Raw genomic sequence first — 21,418 nt, forward strand, 5'->3', positions numbered from 1 at the left:
GAACTGTTGCATTCAGTTTCCATTTATAATCTCCTGATCCCAAGCCACAGAGCTGGCCCAGACTCAAGGAAGGGCTGCTTTATCAGTTCTCAGTAGTCCCAAAGGGCGAAGCAGCATAATCTGAATACAGCCCTCTACAGATAGAGCTCCTCAGCCACAGCTGTTACTCTGGGGGCAGTAAGAGATCTGTCTGGTTGCTGTTCTTTGCAGTCCCTTGATGCTTCCTGGGACAGGAATGTTTTGCCTTCCCTGGAAACACTGACTTTGAATGCAGAGAGTGAGTTCCATTTAGCACCTCCAATTCTAATATGTCTAGTATTAGACGGAAAGGTTTTAGTAATACAAGCAGGTGAACATGTTATTGCAACCACATTAACACTTCTTATTGAATAGAACTCATTAGCTTTATGTCATGTTTTGTTTTGATGCTGGTCAGAGTGTGGTTACTCTTGAATAGTAAGAATACCACAAATAATCTTCCGTCTTTTATATATTTTATTTTACTCTCAACCATCTTTGCATTGTAGGGCTCATTCACTTAGAACAGGAATTATTTACTTATCCAATAGCCTTTCTAAGCTTAATATTTCCACAATCTCTTAAAGATTTTCAAGCATGAAGTTTGTTCAGCACTGGAAAGCAGCCACTGGAGAAAGTTTCTTTGTGGTCTGCACATCAACATGGCCACACACAACACACACTAACCCACACATCACACTGCTGCAACAGGTACCAGCAATATCATTACAACCCAGGACCAGCCAAGTTCCTTGTCTCAGCTGTGTTGACAGGATTTGTTCTACCAAATTTATCTTCTATAATCATTCTCTGAAATTAACCAAATTAATATCTACTGTTTACAGAAGCTGTTTCTGCAAAGGAACCTTGCCTACACAAATAATCACAGCTGGAAAACAAATCTTATGTCTTTAGATAGTAAGGTCCTATAAAGATCGGCAAGCGTTAGCCCTCTGTTGAATAGGAAAATAGATAAATCAATGTTTGGGAACTAAATATGCATCATAACCTGATTGATTTATTTGCTGAAATTCATGCACATATTTTAATTTTTCATTTCATAAACCATACAGCTCTAGGGTAGCTGCTGAAAAGATACCTGGTGAGAATCAAATGAATCAAAGTCTCACTGAGAAGAAAAGCCCTCAAGACATCTTGTTATTTAAATCCAGACAAACCCACTCTTCCCTCAAATACAAATAATTAAAGACTAAAAATTTCATCAGGAGAATCAGAGCTTTCTTATGGTGATAAACGTCATTACTTGAGGCAGGTGATACTATACATGTCCTGGGAGGGAAAATTCAAGTGTCCATTGTTATTTAATGACATCTGCTCAAGATGCTCCCAAACTGTACTTCTGAAGATGAAGAGCAGCCATGGGCTGCATAAGAACTCAGTTCTCCAACATTGTTTTATTCTAAATCTCTACTTAACCCTTAGATGTGGACGAGGAGGGGTTCTGCAGACAGAAATTAGACATTTCAAGAGCCTTTGTGTTTGAACTTCTAAGAACCAGACCCAAGCCAGGTGCCATTTCTGATTACACCTTCAGCAAAGAAGACTTTCCTGAATTCGATATACACATGGTTACCTAGTACAAAGGGCTTTAGAGGCTGGGTCATGCCTTCTGTCATGTATCTTATGTCCATACTCACTTCAAAAGTCCAAGGCTTCAAAAGTTTTTTTTTCTGTCTTTAATGGTAACAGTCAGAGCCTTAAGGCAAGTCTGGGTAAGGCATCAGCATAAATGTGCAGTTGCTCTGTAACGACACAAACCTCACTTGCTGTCACAGCTCTTGTTAAATGTTTGCAGTATGTTTAAAAGTCTGGTGTGAACTTTATATACAGTTTGGACTAATTATAATCTATTTTAACAGCCTCATTCTCATTTATATGTCTTCCATTTTACTTTACTTTGGAAGTCTTAAGGGCTTCCTCAATGTGTGTGCAAGTTTATTTCCTTTCCACTTTGGCCATCCTTACCCTGCCAGGGGGACCTGTGTTAAATAGGAGGCCTTAAGTGTTTTTAATCAATGGTGTAACAAAGGGCAAAACATTTGGAAGAACTGCTAAAAATGAGAAAGAAAAGCATTTTTTCCACTAATGTCTGTGCCTACACCATCTTTTAGAAAAGAAGACCAATTTTGTGTCCCCGGGACTGCGGTTCTCATGGTTTTTGTTCTTCATCCTCTTTAACTCCAGGTTTTAATTACAGATAACGAAGACTATTTTATCCAAATTAAGCCCTGTGTGATTAGAACATATGCAGAAACTCTAAATTAATTTAAACACAACCTTAAATTAAAAAGGAAACCTTGGAACTGTTAATGACTCATGCTAGAATTATCTAGTATTACTCAAGCTTGAACTGGAGATTATTATTCAGTTAGAAGTAACATAAGACATAATATTGACCACATATTGTTCCATACAACTTTGATGACATGTTCACATCAAGTACAGTTTGTGTCAAACTGAGAAAATATCAAAATCTGAAAAAAAGCATCCAGACTCACTCCCAGGAGCTCTGGGTGCGCAGCTCAGGAGAAACGTCTTTGTGTGGAAGCATCTGTGCACAATGTTCTTATTCTCTAGTCAACTTTCTATAATATAGTTCTACAGAAACAACCATGATACGTGTCTGCACAGTATGCTTCACGTGTGATGAATATTATAGAAAATCATGTTATACCTTGGATGAATGGAAATATGTTCTTTGTAACTTGCAGTGTGCTGCAGAAGTGGCTTTAGTTAAGCTTAATGGCTTAAATTTTGCTTCTTGCTTCTTTCTCCCTTAAATCATTATGGTAATTTCTTGCATGGGTTACTTGATTCATGTAAGTAGCAAGAGTCATTACAGCACAATTTGAGAAGCATTTGTATATCCACTTCTTGTAACAAACAGATGTACGTGGCAAGTACATTTGATTCTGAAAACTGACAACAGTCAAAAACAGTTGCAGAAGGAAGACCATCAAACAAGGTAACCAGGGCTCATTCATTACCTACTTCCTTCTCCTTCTCTCAGTTCAAATAAAGAGTGTCTTCTGTAGCTGTACAATTTAAGCAAAAAGTATTGTTAAAGTTTGAGTGAACAATACAGTACTTCCTGAAAGGTAGGTCATTCCCATTATTTTGGATGAGAAATGGAGCAGGCATTAAATACAGAAATGCTATTTTCTGCTAATTTAAAGCAAACAAACAAACAAAAAAAAAAAAACAACCCTGTTCTGTAGTTTTACAGCTCAGATTAAGTAATTTTCAGGGTGCATTTTGCACTATATACTTTACATGCTATTAATACAAAATTCATTGCTTGATAGTTCAAAACAATCTGAATTTTTATTGGGGTGTATAACTGACCTGTTAATGGAACACAAAGAGCAGGAGCACAGTACCGTTTATTCTTTATTATTTCAATAAAGAGTCCAAGATTAATTAAAAACCAAACAAACAAACAAAGAAACAAAGTTTTATTCTCATAGTATTTCTTTCTTCTTAATTCCAATATCTTAGTTGTGGATTTCCTAATAACACACTTACTCATGCTTTATAATATCAGTTTTCCATTCAGTGTTCCACCATTGTTTATTGTACTGTATTCAAACTATATGTTCATCAACCACAACTTAATTAAGAGTTAAATGCCACCTTAGGCTTCTTTTGTACTCAGAGAAAAAAAAAAAAAAAAAAAGAGGTATTATTAGACCATCATCCTTCCCAAGCTAAATTAGGACCTCTGGAGAGGCTCATTTCACTCCATTAAAAGTAAAAAACCCAGGGGATTTAGGTATCTAACTTTGAATATCTAAAGCTAGATGAGATAAATGCTACTTTTTTTTTCTTTCTCTAAAACCTGTGATTATCTTTTTTCCACATCAGACACTGAAGTAATCAAAATTATCTAAATTTTCATGCTTTAAGAAAAAATATTTTCTTGTTCTTACCTACTTTTTACCCATACGTGTCATAACAGCCCATCAATATAGCTCTAAATAGCAATTATTTTATGTCCTTGTCTTATCTGCTCATCATTAGCTTGTCTTTGTCAATAATGCATTTTTCCATTTGATATTTTTAATATATTTTTGACAGACAAAATCAGAAAACTCAGATTAAGACCTTTTCCATGCTGATTCTTATGTAATAGACTTAAAAATCCTTGGATTTTCCTACTTGTGTTTGAAGAAAAATCACAAGGCTCTTTTAATTGTGCAATAATTATTTAAGTATCTTACTTGCACAGTAAGGAATCCAGACTGTTTGTATCATTACTGCTGAAGGGTTATTTGTATCTCTTCAGACAAAATCTGTGCTTCTTCAAGACCAGGCATCTTTCCCTGATAATGATTGGCTCACCCTGCTAAAAACAAAAATATCCAAGTACAAAAGGGTCAAAATCCATCAAAAGAACAAAACATACAGGCACACAGAAAGAAGCCAAAATCAATTAGTAGTGGGAAACATTTATCTTTGCAATCAAAGCTATGAAAGTGCTATCTGTATTACTGTTAATCAGTCAATAACCATTTCCTTCACTGTCTATGCATATAAAGCAGCTATGATCTTAGTTACCAGCTGAGTAAATGGAAGAAATGCAGAAGCTCACTAATTAGAAAAAGCCACAAAAGTAGTCTCACAAATTGCATGTAATTGCCCAAGCCAGAAAATTATTATCAGCTGAAAAATATCAGCTGCAGATAGGCAAAATACCTATATTCTGTGTCACATACAGCTCCTGAAGGCACTCCTATTTCATTCAGAGAGGAAAAGGGGAAAATTGTGATTCGATGATGTAATTATTTACAATACTGGCTGCCCATTCTTAGGTAATACTTGGTGACAAACATGCAATCCAGTATCAGTTTTTCAACTGTTTCTGTTAGGATTGGTTTGGGCTGGAATGAGAGCAGCTCTTTCACCAACTCTTTCAAATGGACATGAGATATATAGTTTAGACGGTTCTGACTGGGTGAAACAACTCCTTCCTGTGTGTCTGGATTAGATGCTGATGGGACCCCAGGAGATACCCTTCAAGTCAGGCTGGTAGGACAGGGACGATATTGATGCAAGGGACCAAGCCCCAACCTCCAGGAAAGCCCTGCAGCCACCAGCAGCCACATGATCCTCTTTGCCCCCAAAGTCCCCTGCTATTCTAGTTATGTCTACATCCAAAAGGTGTGAGAGCTGCAGGTCTCCTCCTGCTAAATATGCAGAGGCTGACATGTTACTTTAGCTGCCATTTTATGGCAGGAATCCACCATATTTGAAAATATTAAATCCCATGTGTTTTCATACTGCTTCACGATTTAATGGTTGATCTTCTTTTTAGCTGTCAAACCCACAGGATCTCGGAGCACCTTCTGATTGGCTGCCAATTTTCTTTGGATCTCATGTATAAAAAATATACACTTTCCTATTTTTTTCTTTCTCCAGATAGAAAGACATATATATTAATATCTTATATATAGCAGTTGTACATAGCATACATATACATAATTGAATAAAACACATATATCCGTAAAAGTGTTGGTATAAAATGTAGAAAGCATTCTTTAATAAAAACAAATTAAATTAATAATTGAAGTTTAAATGTGAATAGAAAGTAATTAAACAAAAGTAACAAAAGTTTAGACGGGACGTTAGGAAGCATTTATTTACTGAGACCGTGGTCAAACACTGGAACAGGCTTCCTTAGAGAGGTGGTTGATACCCCAAGTTTGTCAGTGTTTAAGAGGCATTTGAACAATGTCCTTAATGACATGCTTTGACTTTTGGTCAGTCCTGAATTGATCAGCCAGTTGAGCTAGATGATTGTGTAGGTCCTTTATAACGGAAAATGTTCATTCTATTCTATTCTATTCTATTCTATTCTATTCTATTCTATTCTATTCTATTCTATTCTATTCTATTCTATTCTATTCTATTCTATTCTATTCTATTCTATTCTATTCTATTCTATTCTATTCTACTCTACTCTACTCTACTCTACTCTACTCTACTCTACTCTATTCTATTCTTAATGAAGGTTTGGAGCCCCCAACTTTACAAGGTTCCTTAACAAGCCTTCACATCTCTGGAGTAAGTTCACAGGGCTGGAAAAGAAGGTTCCAAACCAGACTAGGATGAATGGGCATGAGCAAGTTAGAACCTGCCAGAGGGCCAGTTATCCAGCCTAGAAGGCTATCAAGAGCTTCTGTGCAACCCCTGCTACATGCAAAGCAGAGGCCAGTATTCCCCTGCCATGGGGAATCTTCTGGAGTGTTTGAAATTCCCACCTAGTAAACTCATGTGAAAATGAGTCAATGACAAATTGCAGGATGATGCTGCCTGGCTGATAGTGCTGGGATCAGCTGACCCAGCTCAAAGAAGAGTGACTGGTTCATCTCTGGGAGCTAGTAATTCCCATCACCCCACTTTTTACTTTGCCAGCTGAGGTCCCAGGAACTCCAGCGTCCCTGCATGGTGGCTCCTATCCTCTTCTCCTCCTGGCATCCGCTTTTGATGAAGACAGAGCTCTGGAATAGAGCCACGGGAGAGGCTGTGGGGCCCTCCACTTATTCTACAAGTCTTGCATCTTTTCAGAGTACCAAAATAGAGTCATGCTCAAGGGTGCCTTCTTTCTCTGCTGATTCCACCAAGACTGATCCCTTGGCTGATGTTTCAATAGATAGTAGGTAGAAACAGTGGGAATCTTGTTCATCCATTCATGCGTATGGCTATTGGCATTTGGCTATTGAATACATAATTTACATATTCCTTTTTTGGGTTAAGTAAGATGGACTGTCTGCCTAGCTAAAGCCAGTTGATTTTGTCAGCAGGTAAGATGGTGTGCCAAGTTTGTTTTAGGCTCTATCTACTATTCCTCTTACACCCCATTCTTCTGATGAGCATTGGTTTCCCTAGGTCATGACAACCTGCAAATGTAATTTATCTATAGTTAAATTAGTTTTACAGTTGGTGCATGACTTGCAAAGACACGTACAATATCCACAGATATGAATAAAGCCCTTCTGGAGAGGAGTTGAGCCACCTTTTCCTGCTGAATTTTCAAGAGTGGAAGTTTGGAGCCCCTTACCCAGGGACCGGTTCATCACTCCCGTGCCTTTCTTATATCCCGTGGGCACAGCAAAGGGGCAGAAGAAAGTCACTCTGATGGGGACTGGAATCCACACAGAAGATACTTCTGACAGGAATTTCTCCCCATCTTTGTGCTGTGAGTGTCAGGAGCAGAACAACCCCGCATGGAGTGCCTATCACTACAAGAGAAACACAACCCATGTCACTATGGCACTGCTGCCACCGTGCTTGTACCTGGATGCAGGCTCAGTGGTATGACACATGCCTACACATGGGGAGCACCATCATGTTGTAGGACGGCTTTTATATCATGAGCTCCAGGAAAAAATCCAGGAAGCTTCCCTGTCCTGGTGTGCCTGCTGTGTTTGTGCTGGGACATGCATATTTTCATTAGAATTTAGCATACTCAGTGGGGTTAAAATTTATTTAATGATTAGCCAAATTTTTGCCATCTGTAGCATATTCTTTAGCACTATAATAGCATAATCTGTACTGCAAAATGTGTAAATTTACCCAAGCACTCAAACAAAATAGTAGAAACTTTTATGCATGATTGAATGTATCTCTCAAACAATAAATGCATACTTTTGCAATAATTATCTCCAAGGAAGATATTTCTGGCATCTAAGATTTATAGTACAGTGTTTGGGATTACACTTCATTATTTTAGGTGATGGGAGAAATTATAAAACTTGCATTTCCAGAGCCAGAAGACTCAAAGAGCTTAACAATCCAGCAGTTTTATACATAGATCTTTCCATGAGCTGTCAAGAATCTGATTTTTAATTTGCCATACATCTGATCTGCTATGGATGTGGATGCTTGTTTTGTTCCATGGCTTAAACTCCTGAAAGCCAATATTACCGTTCAATTCCTATTAATTCAGCTCTTTTTCAGCAAGGGATTATCTGATACTGAAATGCTTGCTTGCAATGAATACTGCCTCCTAAGCAAGTAAGAAGTATCCCTTAAAGATGCATCAGGCTCACTCTGACTTTACCTATTTCACCTAACTCTCACGAGAGTGCTCTTTGAAACCAGTACCAATGCAAACCCACACCAATGAACTGTGTCATGTAACTATATGTTTTTGCATGCTGCAAGCACCACAAAATAGGTAGGAATTGCACAAAGCCATGGATAAGGATGTTATAACATGAAAAGTGACTACTCAAGCAATTTAGTCTGTGTCCTTCACAATATCTTCCTGCATGGTAAAACACTGGCACGGGTTGCTGAGAGCGGTGGTAGATGCCCCATCCCTGGAGACATTCAAGGCCAGGCTGGACAGGGCTCTGAGCAACCTGATCTAGTTGAAGATGTCCCTGCTCATTGCAGGGGGGTTGGACTGGGTAACCTTTAAAGGTCCTTTCCAGCCTAAACTATCCTATGATTCTGTGATTCTATGATTAAGTAATATAAGCAAATGTAATTTAAAAATATGGATCTGTAAGTAAGCAATAAGCATATTTTGTGAAACTATGGGCTATTCACTGTAGTTATGGGAAAAAAATGATTCTGTCATTTTGATTAAGCTGGATTCTGAATACAATAACCCTTCCCGCAAGTGATCAAGCTAAATAAACTATTTTTAAAGCCACTGGGTTGTATCGCTATGGTAACCCACTGAACTACTGAAATAGTAATTGTGTGCCTGACATTATACATAAAGATTTCATTTTCCCTCCAAAATACAATACTGATATATTTAATATTTATATTTAATATTTAATATATTTAATATTTTCCACATCAAGGAGAAAATCAGTTTTCTCTAACCTTGCAGCATTAAATCTACTGATTTGTCAAGATAGAGTATACTCTGCATGGTTTTGTCTGTGTAATTTTGCCCTAAAATCATGATCTTTAAACTGAATAAGGTTTCAGTTTAATAATAATAGCTACAGTAGATGTCACCTCCTATGAAAAGTCCCATGTTCTAGAAAGGGCTGAAAATGAAACTGATGTGCAAATGTTGAACTGCATCTGGACACCTATAGTACAGATCAAGTCTGACTGTGCATGCTTTTAAAGTCTAAAATGCAATATATATGTTCATATGACTTCCTGAATTGAAATCTAAATCTAAAAGTCTTTATCATCTACCAGAACAACACTTTTATTATGTAAATGTGTTTACTGAATCTATATGGAATCCAGTTAAGACAGTTTGATTTCCTTAAAGATGGTTTATATCATCTGCTTTAGAAAGGTGACATTATTTGTATTTTAACACCATCTTAGCTTTTCAGAAGACAATGTGTATTTCAAGGTATTCATGGTGAATACCAGTTCTTTCATTATTATAGTCTTATCGATGTAATCAAAGGCCTCACTTGAAAGACCTGTTTCAACTTCAATGCTGACTTTTCCCATTCTTTTCTTGATTTCTTATGCAAAGCTTTCTCAGTGACTACACCCCCCACACCAAATTCAAGTATCTTTCTTACAGATTTGATTAATGCCCTAGATGTTGTATTAATATATTCTAGGTCACAAAGCCAGGCTGTAAGAGAAAGTATTCATATCAGTAAGGACTGTACAGTCTAAGTAACAAGAAGCTTAGAATTTTACCTTGAATTGACAGAAACCATCATAAAATTCAGATCAGCGAAGAGCTAGCATTTTTGTTATACATATCCTGGGGACCTGTCCTTAGCATTCCTGACAAATGCAGCTGCTACAACAAATGGTCTTTCTGTAACTAGAATTATGGTAACTTTTACCTGCACTGGAGTGGATTAAATGACCTTTAAAATCTGTAAAAGCTTTCCAGCAGAGTAAATAAGCATTTAATTGGGCCATTTAGAATGCATATTACTAACAATTTGCTGTCATTTCAATCTCAACTGAAAAAAAAAAAAAAAATTTGCAAGATGTGTTATCTAACTAAAATTGGATGGTACTGGCTGACTCATAGCATTTTTGTTTATTTGTCTGGGTTTGTTTTGTTGTTGTTTGTTTTTTTTTTTTTTCCTTTAAGCAGTAAAGAAGAGAGATCATGGGCACACACTGTAGTTAATTATCATGCTGTCTAATACCAGGGCAACCTTGAAATAGCGTGAGAGAGCGCAAGCACTCTCAATCTAGGCTTTTGCTGATTCCTTGGAGCCATGTACTACATTCCACTGCTGAATGAATTGCTTATTAACTCGTATTGATTGGTTCTCTCAGCTCTTATCTGAGTGTTACAGTGATGCTTTCCATGTTCTATATAAGCATAAGAACTTGGTAATATTGTGGATCATATCTCAGGTTGAATCAGACAATGTTTTCATTCGCTAAAGAAGAGGAGAACTGTTTCCCTGTGGCAACAGCATCACCTGCTGTTGGGTGAGGAATCAACAGTCTCATTTCCTGAGCAATTTTCCTAATGCTTATTTTATTTTTCTGGGTAACTCAGACGAATATGCAGATCTGGATTGAGGAAGAAGACCACATAACTCTTGCTGAGCTGCCATTTTCTATGAAATATATTTATATGCACATAAATTTGTCAGTAAATAACAATTCATATGTTGGGATCTCTAGTGTCACTTTGACACAGAGAATGAAGACTATTGTAATGTTTAGGACTGTAGATTTTCCCAAAATACATAAGAGGTCTCAGTCCATACTAGAAAATCTTTTGAGGCATTTATTAGAAATAATACTTTTTTAGGCTTGTAAATTGTCATTCATGTTTGTTTCCAAAGAGGAAAGAAAAATATGGCGTATTATATATTGTAAGACTTAGTTTAGAATCTTGTCTAGGAACATTGCATTTTACATTTAATCATTATGCCTAAACATTATATAGAATAATTTCATAATAAACAACACCTGTAGAATGTACCATGACATCTTAAAACTTAACAAAATCCTTTCATCCATCAAAGTATGAATATAAAATAACACTTTCTAAGACATGAGATTGATTTCACAACTTCTGTTGACTTGCCTAAAAATTAGCCACCCGTAGCTTCAAAGGATATCTAAGGATGGATGTTTCCTTACATATTGCAGGAGCCAAAGTATTGACCGGTGTTTCCAGCTCTGAGTCACAATAATGACAACTTTGAGTCTTTCTTTCTCCTTCCCTTCTCACCCCAATTCAGATGTCTTAGGTCTGTTTCTGTGTTTCTTCATCTAGTAATGTGTTGTGTGATTTAATTCCCGTATACATACACATGTTATGTCATGCAGTCATCGGGATATGTCATGGGGAAGAATAAGATAAAATTACTTTGCTAAACACCTCACTTAACATGTTGATTAAGCTTGTGAAAACAGAGTAATATATAGAATAAGCTTTGTTAGCAAAAAACAAGGGAAATAATAGGAGAAAAAAATGCAGAGATGTATTAAATGAAATTTAGATTTAAAACCAAAAATGATTTATATGTAGGAGCAGAGTCCTTTGTCTAAGTCCTGCAGCAAATGAGCAGAGAGAAATGAGTCCAGAATTAGTACTGGCTTCTTTTGAATCATAGTGTAATCATGTTGAGAATTTGTTTTCACTTTTGTATACCTTGTTGGCTAAGAGATTTTTTACAAAAGAGGCTAAGTTCAGAGAAGAGCGACATAATGACTGGAAGAACTGAGTAACAGGGAAACATTAGAAGATTCAAATTATATAGATGGACAATGAGAAATCTAGTGAGATTTATGATAAGAGTCTAAAAGCTTTGGCATAAATAAACTCAACAGTAGTACGAAAATTAATTAGCTCCTGCAGGTGTGGTGTAGCCATGCTTAATAGGATGATCTTAATAAAAGTGAAAATGTAGGCAGAATACCAGCAAGGGGCCCTGTAGGACTAGTCATTAATTTGGAAAATAGCAGAGGAAAAAGGTAATAACCCAGCTGATTACCAGAAAACATACAACACTGTAAAGTAATCATTATTAAACATAGTATATTTCTAAGTATCTGTTCTCTGAAAAACACACTACCCAAGAGAGGAAACAAAGGGTGGGACACTGGGCTGTCTAAATGATAGGAGTCTAGTTCAAACTGATCACCCTTACCTGCTCTGATGTTAATGGAGAGAGGCAGTTACAGAAGATAAATCGTCCACATCTAAAAGCTGAATTGGCATCTCTCCATTTGGGATAAAAGGGGAGCTGAAATGAATAGCTTTGACTTTGAGGTGGCTAAATTTAGGTGATATGAATTCTAGTTTGAAAAGCTGTCACATCAAAAATCATCAGTTGAACAGGGTCATGGTGTTTCAGAAGTGAGTTAGGATGCCTTAAATTAAAACTGTGATGTGACAGAAAATAACCTTGTGACTTAAGAAGGCTTGTTAGCATCTGGTGGTAGTCGAGTTAAAAATTAGAAGCCCCCTTGGATTATCTTACTTTAATTTTCCCAAAAGCCCAATTTAGGTTGGAAAAGACCTGTAAAATAATCAAGTCCAACTGTTAACCTAGTACTGCAAAGCCCACCTCTAAACCATGTCCCTAATGCCACTGTTCCATGGCTTGATAACTCTTTCAGTGAACAAATATTTTCCTAATATCCAATCTTAACCTTCCCTGGTGCAACCTGAGGCCATTTCCTCTTGTCCTATTGTTTGTTATTTGGGAGAAGAGACACTGAAGGTTACTCCAGATGCAAACTGCTGATCTAAGTGAAGGTAATGACAAAAATCCCAAATTTGATGAATAGAGGTTTCTCAGGAAACCTAAGGATTCAAGCAACAACTGCAGCCTCTCTGTTTATCTTAAAAATTGTTTTGCTATTTACTCTTTCCACTGAGCACACACACACTCATACAACAAAAAGTAGACACATAAAATACTTACAAAACAAAGAAGCAGAATAAGTATAATACATGACACACACTTAAAATGATCTAAAACATCTGCAGGTTTTAAGTGAGAAGAGATTGAAAAGCCTCTAATTCCCTTCCATTCTCATTTGCTAAATTTCAGCACATTGTCAGTAGAATTAGCCTCACATGACTAATAGATAGATGCTTCTGTTACTTCAGTTTCATGTAAAGGCACTTACTCAATCCCCTAAATGTTTGAATGCTAAGATTTTTGCATCATATAATTAAAGTAATCCTCTTTAGGAATAATAAAAGAAATTGCTTTATCATTCATTAAATTCTTAGTGTAAACACAATGCAGTTTTGAGAAAACAAATTTTACAGAGTTCTCTCCACTAGAGGTCTCTAGAGAAATACAAGAAACAATTCAGAACAGCAGATAACTTAGATTTTTCTTCTTTACATTTCCTGGAAGACGAAAATCAGCACTTGTTCTATAGTTGTTCTAGGTATTTCTTTGGACAGGCTTCTTCTGCTGTGGATGACAAAAAGTCCTATTACTACAATAATAATTCACATCCATTGGGTATTTTAAGAAATTTTATAATTAGATTTACAACATTTATAATTAGAATTTCGGCATCACGGCCCTTAGGAAGTATAAATTTGCACAAAGTACTTAGCTAAAGGAAGAAAAAACTCAAGGTGGCTACTTGGTGGGTTGGTCACCCTGCTAAATAAAGACCAAATTAAAATAGATCGAAACGAGCACAAATGAATAAAGTCTTGGTTAATCAGAACAGTGTTTAGTTGGTAAATTAGAAAATTATTTCTCTGGTGTGCTGTTCAGCTGATATACACAGGCAAAACAGAGCCTGGCTTCATTATTTGTTTTTATACCCAGGCCTTCAGGTAGCTGGACTATTTTTCTTCTTGATGCTATTTATTGTTTGGTTTTGTTTGGTTTGCTTGGGGTTTTTGTTTGTTTGTTCGTTTGTTTTTATTGTTGAGTTGTGCTTTGGTTTTGTTTGTTTCTTTGTGTTTTTGTTTTTTTATCCATGTTTTGGGTTTTTTTACTGGAAGCTTTTAAATTATAAATTTGTACAATTTCCATTGGGCTGATGATTTAAAAAAAAAAAAAAACAATTCCAGTTAAAGATGAGCTTTATCTGTTTTAGGATCTGTGCATTTTTACACCACTCACCAGAACAACTCATTCAATACTTTAGAGATTATTTAGAAAGTTAAGTTTATGATCTTCATGTTATTTCAGTGAACTTTATGTCTGCATTGACTATTTTTTACTAATATTTGCCTCAGTAAATATAACGATCTCACCAGAGTTGCTATAGGCTTTAATGTTGATTATACTTTATTTGGTTAATTAATATGACTTTATATTTAATATTTCTTCATCACCAGTTTCTGTGCTGCCCTGTTACCTCTGACACCATGTTTGATATTAAGTTTGACATACAACAATCCTTCAGACCTTTTCTTCTGTACCTCTGAAGTGGAAAGGGGAGATTTGTAACATGCAAAGGGTACTCAACTGAGGCAAATTAGCAGCTTGAAATGTCATAGCTAGGCATTTAAGAGGTGATATTTCTCATTGTATTTCTTGCTGCAAAGACCAGAAAGACATAAAAAGCTCTGAAAGGAATAAAAGCAGCGCAACAGTGAAATTATCTTAAAATCTGTAATATTGTACCACAGGGTTGACCCATCACCTCCATCAGTTGATCTGATGGTGATGGTTTCAGACATGGAGTTTTACTGAATTCACACACAGTGAGGCTTCAGATGCTGATACTTCATGAGCTATGTCAAATCATTTTCAGCTGAGTCCAGAATGCAGTAGAAAAAATGCCTCCCTACCGCTTAAACCAATGTCCCCACTCTTAACCTTAGAAACCATGAAGAACAATCGTTATGTACGATGTGACCTTAGGTATCAAATGTCTGTATACCTATGCCTAGTTATAACCCTTACGTATAATTATGCCTATGAAATAGTCATTGTCTCTGCCTGCTGCTCTTTGCCTCATTTGTCTCTGTTCTGTAGCAAGAGGTTGGTTCTACATGTGCCAGTTCAATACTGCATCCATTTCCAGTTATTCACATCACTACTCACTCTGGTTTGGAGGAAGAAACTACAACAAAGTACTGTCATTAGAACTGACGTTATTTTCATAAAGATCTGAAGTGATCTATAGACTGTACCCTGAAATTGTCTTAATACACAAACACTTCTATATAAATGGCATAATTTTTTTCTTGACATGAAAATTACAAACTCCTGGATTGCAGTGCAAACAGTAACTGTCCCTGGAGCCTTAAAACTGTCACTTCACTGGAGGTCTGAGCCTGTCGCTTATCCCTTCTGCCTCAGTTTCTGCATTTACAGCTCAGAATTACATTTTCCATTAACTTCACAAGAGGCTTCCAAGGACTGAGTGATAAGTATAAAAAGGTATATATTCAAGCTTTCAGATACTCAGTGATCTTTGTATGATTACATAAAGCTCTGAATAAAAGCATTATGTAATAGCAATATCTATTATTAGAATTAAAATGAATATTTAACCTAATGCTGCATTTGATTGTGTAACTACTTCATAATCAGTGTGTTAATGCAGCTATTTTTTCTTAAGAGAAAAATGGTATTCCAGGTTATTGACAACAGTGTTGTTTGGAACTTTCGTCAACTTCACTATTTAAACAGCTGATAGCTGATAACAGTGAAGGCATGGAAAAGAAAGAAAAGTAATTCTGATGAGAACAGAAAACTTCTTCCTCTGGGATTGAAGAAAACCACACACAATGATCACGATCTCTGGATGCTGAAGTGCTATAAATACCAAATCATTAGTCAAAGTTTAAACTTCTCAAACTTTCTCTGCTGTTGTGTCAGCAGAATAAAATGCTAAGCCTTCTGTAATGAGGAAGAAATTAGTCAATCGGGGTTTATAAACAATGGTTTGTATGGTTAATGTATGGTACTAATTTAGGTCCTGAAGCTGGCAGGGAAAGCTGCTGTTCTAAGGAGGGTGGTACCAAGTTTCAGGTTGATCCTTTGGTTCCCTCCCGCCCCCTTCCAGCATGTATATAAGTTGTCAGCTCTCCAGACCCTCTGCCAGTTCTCTCTTCTAGACTTGCCAGAAGCAACAGAGGACTAAAGATGAAGATCTTTTTATTATTCACCTTTTCCACTTTGTTTCTGTCTGCTTTTGAACAAGCAGCTTCTTCTGCTCACTATGACAAGATTTTAACTCATAGTCGAATAAGGGCACGCGACCAAGGGTAAGTGGGCTTTATTTCTATTTTAAAAGGGTGTTTATTAATCTTTATTCTCCCCTTTCTTCTTGAATTATATTAAATGTGATTTTTCACTATGAATTCTTAATATTATTCAAGTAGAACTTTTCTCAATTAATTTTACAGGATTTTTTCCTAAATAAAAAGCTTTCTGAGGAGTTTCAAAAGGAGACAGAATACTGTCAAACTTCATAAAATGTGGATAGACCTAAATAATGACTTCTTAAAGAAAAAACTACATGTGTTTTAGAATCACTGAAGATAATTATGGATCATAATTAATGTGATGGGACATCAGATATGTTTAATATATATTTTGAAATCTTTGAATAAATTTGACACTTATTTGAAGGCATTTACTCTCTTTATTCCACCCTAATGAATAACATGAACTCTATTTAAATGCTTTCTGACGTGGTAATATATACTAGGAACTCATCATAAAACTTCTGTTCCCACTAGAGCATTGCGGCATGCTGCTCGGCAGGGTACCCAAAAGACAATGCTTACAAGCCAGGCTGCTCGGAGACATGGAAATAATTTGAACAGCTGGTGTCAGGGAGACACACGTGTCTCAACATATTTTAATTCAGTCTTCTTAAGTAAAAAACATTCTGTGAATAAGAATTGTTTACCCTCCAGTCTTCTTTTGTTGAATTCCCTCTGACTACTGCACACACACACACACATTCCCTGAGCTTTTTAACAGAAAAAAGTTCACTGGCTTCCCTCTGTAATGAAATACACATTCTAACTTTTGAACTGATGAATTCTTTTAATTGTAGAAGAATTAGAGACAAAATGCTTTTGCTCCATGGAATTTACCCTTGAGAAATTCCTCTTCTCTACACTACCATGCTAAGGAAATAGTATTCCTCCTTTGAAATCTGTGACTCCTTTTATTTACATGCCAATTTACCCTTTGGTCCCCAGTAATTCCCAGAATGTTTACTTAGGTGCCTGTGGTACTCCAATGGCTGGTAATCAAAATAGCTGATTGATTTACAGAAGACAGGGCTTCCTTCCACATAAAGAACAAGGCAATTTTCTTTCCCATCTCCCCATGACCTTCAGCTGCACAGATGTGTACAAGACAAAAACTTTAATGAAAAGAGCCTGATGGTATTCACATCTCGGTCCCTGGTGGCTTGGAATTAATTCATTTCACAGGAGGAAAGGAGAAATGAAAGGCATATGGAGACTTGACTAGGCACAGTGGGTGATCACTGCCCATAAGAGACAGGGGGTCAAAACAGAACAGAGGCAAATCTCCTGTCTCCCTGGGAGGGTGGGCTTGCCAAGGAGCCCAGCTGGGCAGTCCCAGGAGCTTGCACTGCGGTTGCTTGAAAACACACCTGCCCTGGTAACTGAGGCCAGATGTTCATTTCTTACTCTTCCTCAACAGAAACTGTATTTGCTGCTATTTTATGTAAAACTTCCAAATATGTATGGAAACTTATTTAAAAAATGTTTCTCATTCTCACCCATAGACCAAATGTTTGTGCCCTTCAGCAAGTTATGGGAACAAAAAAGAAATACTTCAGTACCTGCAGAAACTGGTACCAGGGAGCCATCTGTGGAAAGAAAGCGTAAGTGTCCTGTTTCAAAACTATTCCCCATTCATTGAGATATGATGTTCTATTAGAAAACTCTCATTTTCTCAGAGGCAAACTAACTGTTTCAAATGCAGAGACAGGAAGGGTTACAGCTTCTATTTAGCTGCTTCTAAAACCACCTGGATAACTGATCCAGTAAGTGTTGCCAATAATAATTACAAAAGGAGTGGAACGTCTGAAAATGACAGCATAATATACAGTCATTTTTTTAAGTTCAAGAGTCTTGAAAGTATTAGTTTCAGCAATACATCTCTGAGTTACGTATTCACAGCTCTATTTTAAACACAAAGAGATACGAGGTTAAGTGATCTACCCAAAACCACAGAGGGACCTAAGAAGCCAGTTGTGAAAAGAACTCAGCACTATCCAGCAGAGCTGTGTGCTCAGACCACACCTCTCCACAAAGGAAAAATAAAAACTCAAATTATGGTTGTAGATACAGATTAAGTCTGGATGAGTTTGTCACTCTTTTGGAACCTGTGAGTATGTTTCAATTGTCAGTTCTTCTCAGAACACAAGTCATTGCCATCTCTGTGACAAAAAGTCAGTAGTGTCAAGAGTCACTACTGCTTTGTCAGGCATAGAGTAGCATCAGAGTGTGAACACATACAAAGCCCTGAGCCCTGAACTTGGTCTGCCCCACTTCTCTCGCTTAGAATTCATAATTTAACAGGCTGACATTGTTTACCGAATAAAATAATGTTTTTCTAATGTACTACATTTTCTCATGCTATTGTGCAACTACTTGGATAAATTTCTCAGCAGTTGTCACAGGAAATAATTGTTTTTATTTCCCCATTATTGTCTTACAGAGTCCAAATAGGTCTCAGGTGACATTTTCAGAAAGGCTTGAGTGAACAGGGAGTCTGGGCTTCAATTTGAACTCTGTCATACACTATTAGAAGCAACCTAGTGAAAGCCCATAAAACTCTTCCACATGCCTAAGTAATATTTCAAATACACAATTTGGATAGTCACTGAGAGATTGTGTGCCCTAAGACATAAAAATATTATGTTATATTCGTATAAGGTGCAAATTATATAGATGAGGGACTTAAGTCCATTGAAAGTAAGATTTGTATTTAAAAGTTTCCTAATCAAACTCAACCACTGCTTGAGATCTTAATGTAACTTGGAATACAGATTTTTTTGTTTCTGTGCCAAAGGCTTCATTAACAGAGGTTAACATGGAAGAAAAATATTCATAATGTTAGCCACATAAACCAGTTGAAGATGACTCTCTTTATAAACAAGTTCTTAAAGTGTCTTGAAAATGTTTTATGAGCAACAGTAATTCACTAAATAAACCAGAAAGGAGGCCTTAAACAAGAAGTGACTGATAATTTGCATTTAATTAGTGTCATATTTGTATTCTCCTGATTGTCAAAGTATTGAATAAATAGGATACACATTTTTCCAGTCCATTCTTTAACTTCAAAAAAATGCTTCTAAATATAGAAATAATGAAAGATTCTGGAAAAAAAATAGATATATTTAACTTTAAACAATTATACGTTGCTCACACTGATTACATGTAAGTGAAAACTGAAACTATAAGCCTTTGTAAATATGTATGGAATCCATTGAATTGTTCTTTTCAGATAGAATTCTGTGTTGACAAAATTATATGCATACACAATCTGAGTTTGTGCTGGGAAATGGGAGGGACAAAAAAAAATGATGCAGAGTGTACATACATCACTAGCAGTGCTAATATGACTACATCATTCTTTAGTGCATCTACATAATGACACTTTTATAATTAAAAAAGTATCCTTTTCCTATATATTCTTTTTATTTTTCTTCAAAGCCAGCTTGACATTTTGTTTCAATTTTTTTTTTTGGCTGGTTCAGCTGTCCTGGCTGACAAACAGTTATATTCGTAGTTCTTCTTGAACATGATCCATATACTTACTAATTTAGAATAGAATAGACTAGACTATTTCATTTGAAAGGGACCTACAATGATCACCTAGTCCTACTGCCTGACCAACTCAGGGCTGACCAAAAAGTTAAAGCATTAAGGGCATTGTCTAAATGCCTCTTAAACACTGACAGAGTTGGGACATCGACCAACTCTCTAGGAATCTTGTTCCAGTGCTAGAGCACCCTGTTGGTAAAGAAATGTTTCCTAAGTGTAAAACTGATTAAGACTCCCAAATGATTATTTATGTGAGAAAAAAATGCCTCCAGTAATGATTTTTGCACTGTTAAAACCAGACATGTATTCAGTAGTCAGGCAAGGGCCTTAGGGAAAAAACTGAAGGAAGATGTAGGAGGAGGAAGTTTTTTTCATTTTCATTCTGAGAAAATGTTTTCAGTGCTTTGCCAGTGTACTATAAATTAATGGAGCAAGTTATACTTGTGATACCATGAGATACTGATTCCAACACACGGTCTTGCCTTTCAAGCACTGCCATGGCTTTGAAGTCTCAACTCTAAGGTCTGTCTAGACGTGAAGAATGATATGGCCTCATCAGCGCTGAGGAAAAGGCTGGATTTTCATGGGCCAGCCTGTCACCCTAAGCTTTCTGCCATTGTAAACTGTATTGATTAATAATTACTTACTTCCTTAAGAAGGTGGAAGAAATTAACAACAGTAAGTTACAGTGATTGTAGTACAGATCATAATGACCATCTTACCCAAACAGGCAATTTGATTATTCTAAATCCCCAGAAGTTTCTTTGGAACATAATTGACTGTCTGAAATCCTAACCAATCTCTCCTATTTTGATTTTGGCCTTGTTTTTATAAGCAAATCCAGACAGGTTAAAACCCATTTTTCATACAAATTGCAGATTTGTATCCATTTGATGATGGTGATAATAACAAATTTCCAGTCAAACTAAACTGTGTGTGGTCATTTGCCCTGCCTTTACCTTCAGTTTTTTCAGACCTGTAGGTTCATATTTTTTATCAGAATCTTGCCTTCTCCTCCAGGTGGCATTGTAATACTGACTTCCCTTTTCCTTTAGTGGACATGCTGCAAGTCATCCAAAATGCTTCACCTTTTGAGGAAAGTCTGCCATACCACTGGCTTCTTTGGCACTACATTTTATTCCACTACAAACAGATTGGGAAGAAGGCTATTTCCTGAAAACGACTTAGGCTGAAACTTGGATATTCTCAAAGCCAGTTTTGGAAAACAACCTACTCCTGTGGTTTTGTTCCTAGATACATATCATGTCTTCCCATTACAGAAAATCTGACCTCAGCACAAATCTGACAGGGAATTCATTACTTTGCTGAGCTCCAGAAGTAAAATGAATTAAACAGTGATAGATATGTTCATGTGTCAGGAAAAACAGTTTGAAGCAACAGGCAGTTTGGACTCATTGAACTGAAGTCAGGTGGTGCCTTTGTTCTTTTCACTGACTTGAATTTAGAGGAGTGTAAACTGTAAAACATTTTGCAGAGCCTGAAGCCCTTGAGCTGTGGGGCTGGATGGATTTGGGCATGAGACTCTACACAAAACTGTTACCTACCTTCTCCCTCCCCTTTTAACACTCCTTTTAAGCACTCACAGAGCAAGGCTAGAAAGGAAAACTATGCATGAGAATAAATTAAGTCATAGAACTACTGTGGGTTTTTTTTTTTTTTTGTGGCTGTAATAGAGCATCTGTT

At 36.6% G+C, this 21,418-nt stretch overlaps 1 protein-coding gene across 8 annotated transcripts in view; it reads left to right on the forward strand.

Annotated features, from left to right (window-relative positions):
* The first annotated feature begins 15,982 nt into the window (after positions 1-15,982).
* The window catches only part of POSTN (periostin), a 34,025-nt gene continuing 28,589 nt past the window's right edge, over positions 15,983-21,418 (forward strand). For 7 of the 8 annotated variants that reach the window (XM_082068958.1, XM_082068959.1, XM_082068961.1 and 4 more), the window contains exons 1-2: positions 15,983-16,162; positions 17,668-17,766. In XM_082068958.1, the coding sequence (XP_081925084.1) occupies positions 16,041-16,162; positions 17,668-17,766 (221 nt within the window). In that variant the 5' untranslated portion in view covers positions 15,983-16,040. The remainder of the gene's footprint in view (positions 16,163-17,667; positions 17,767-21,418) is intronic. The other variant, XM_082068960.1, reaches the window with a different exon arrangement.

The sequence above is a fragment of the Streptopelia decaocto genome (genome assembly GCF_964273445.1).
Source record: "Streptopelia decaocto genome assembly, chromosome: 1".
NCBI classification, from domain to species: domain Eukaryota; kingdom Metazoa; phylum Chordata; class Aves; order Columbiformes; family Columbidae; genus Streptopelia; species Streptopelia decaocto.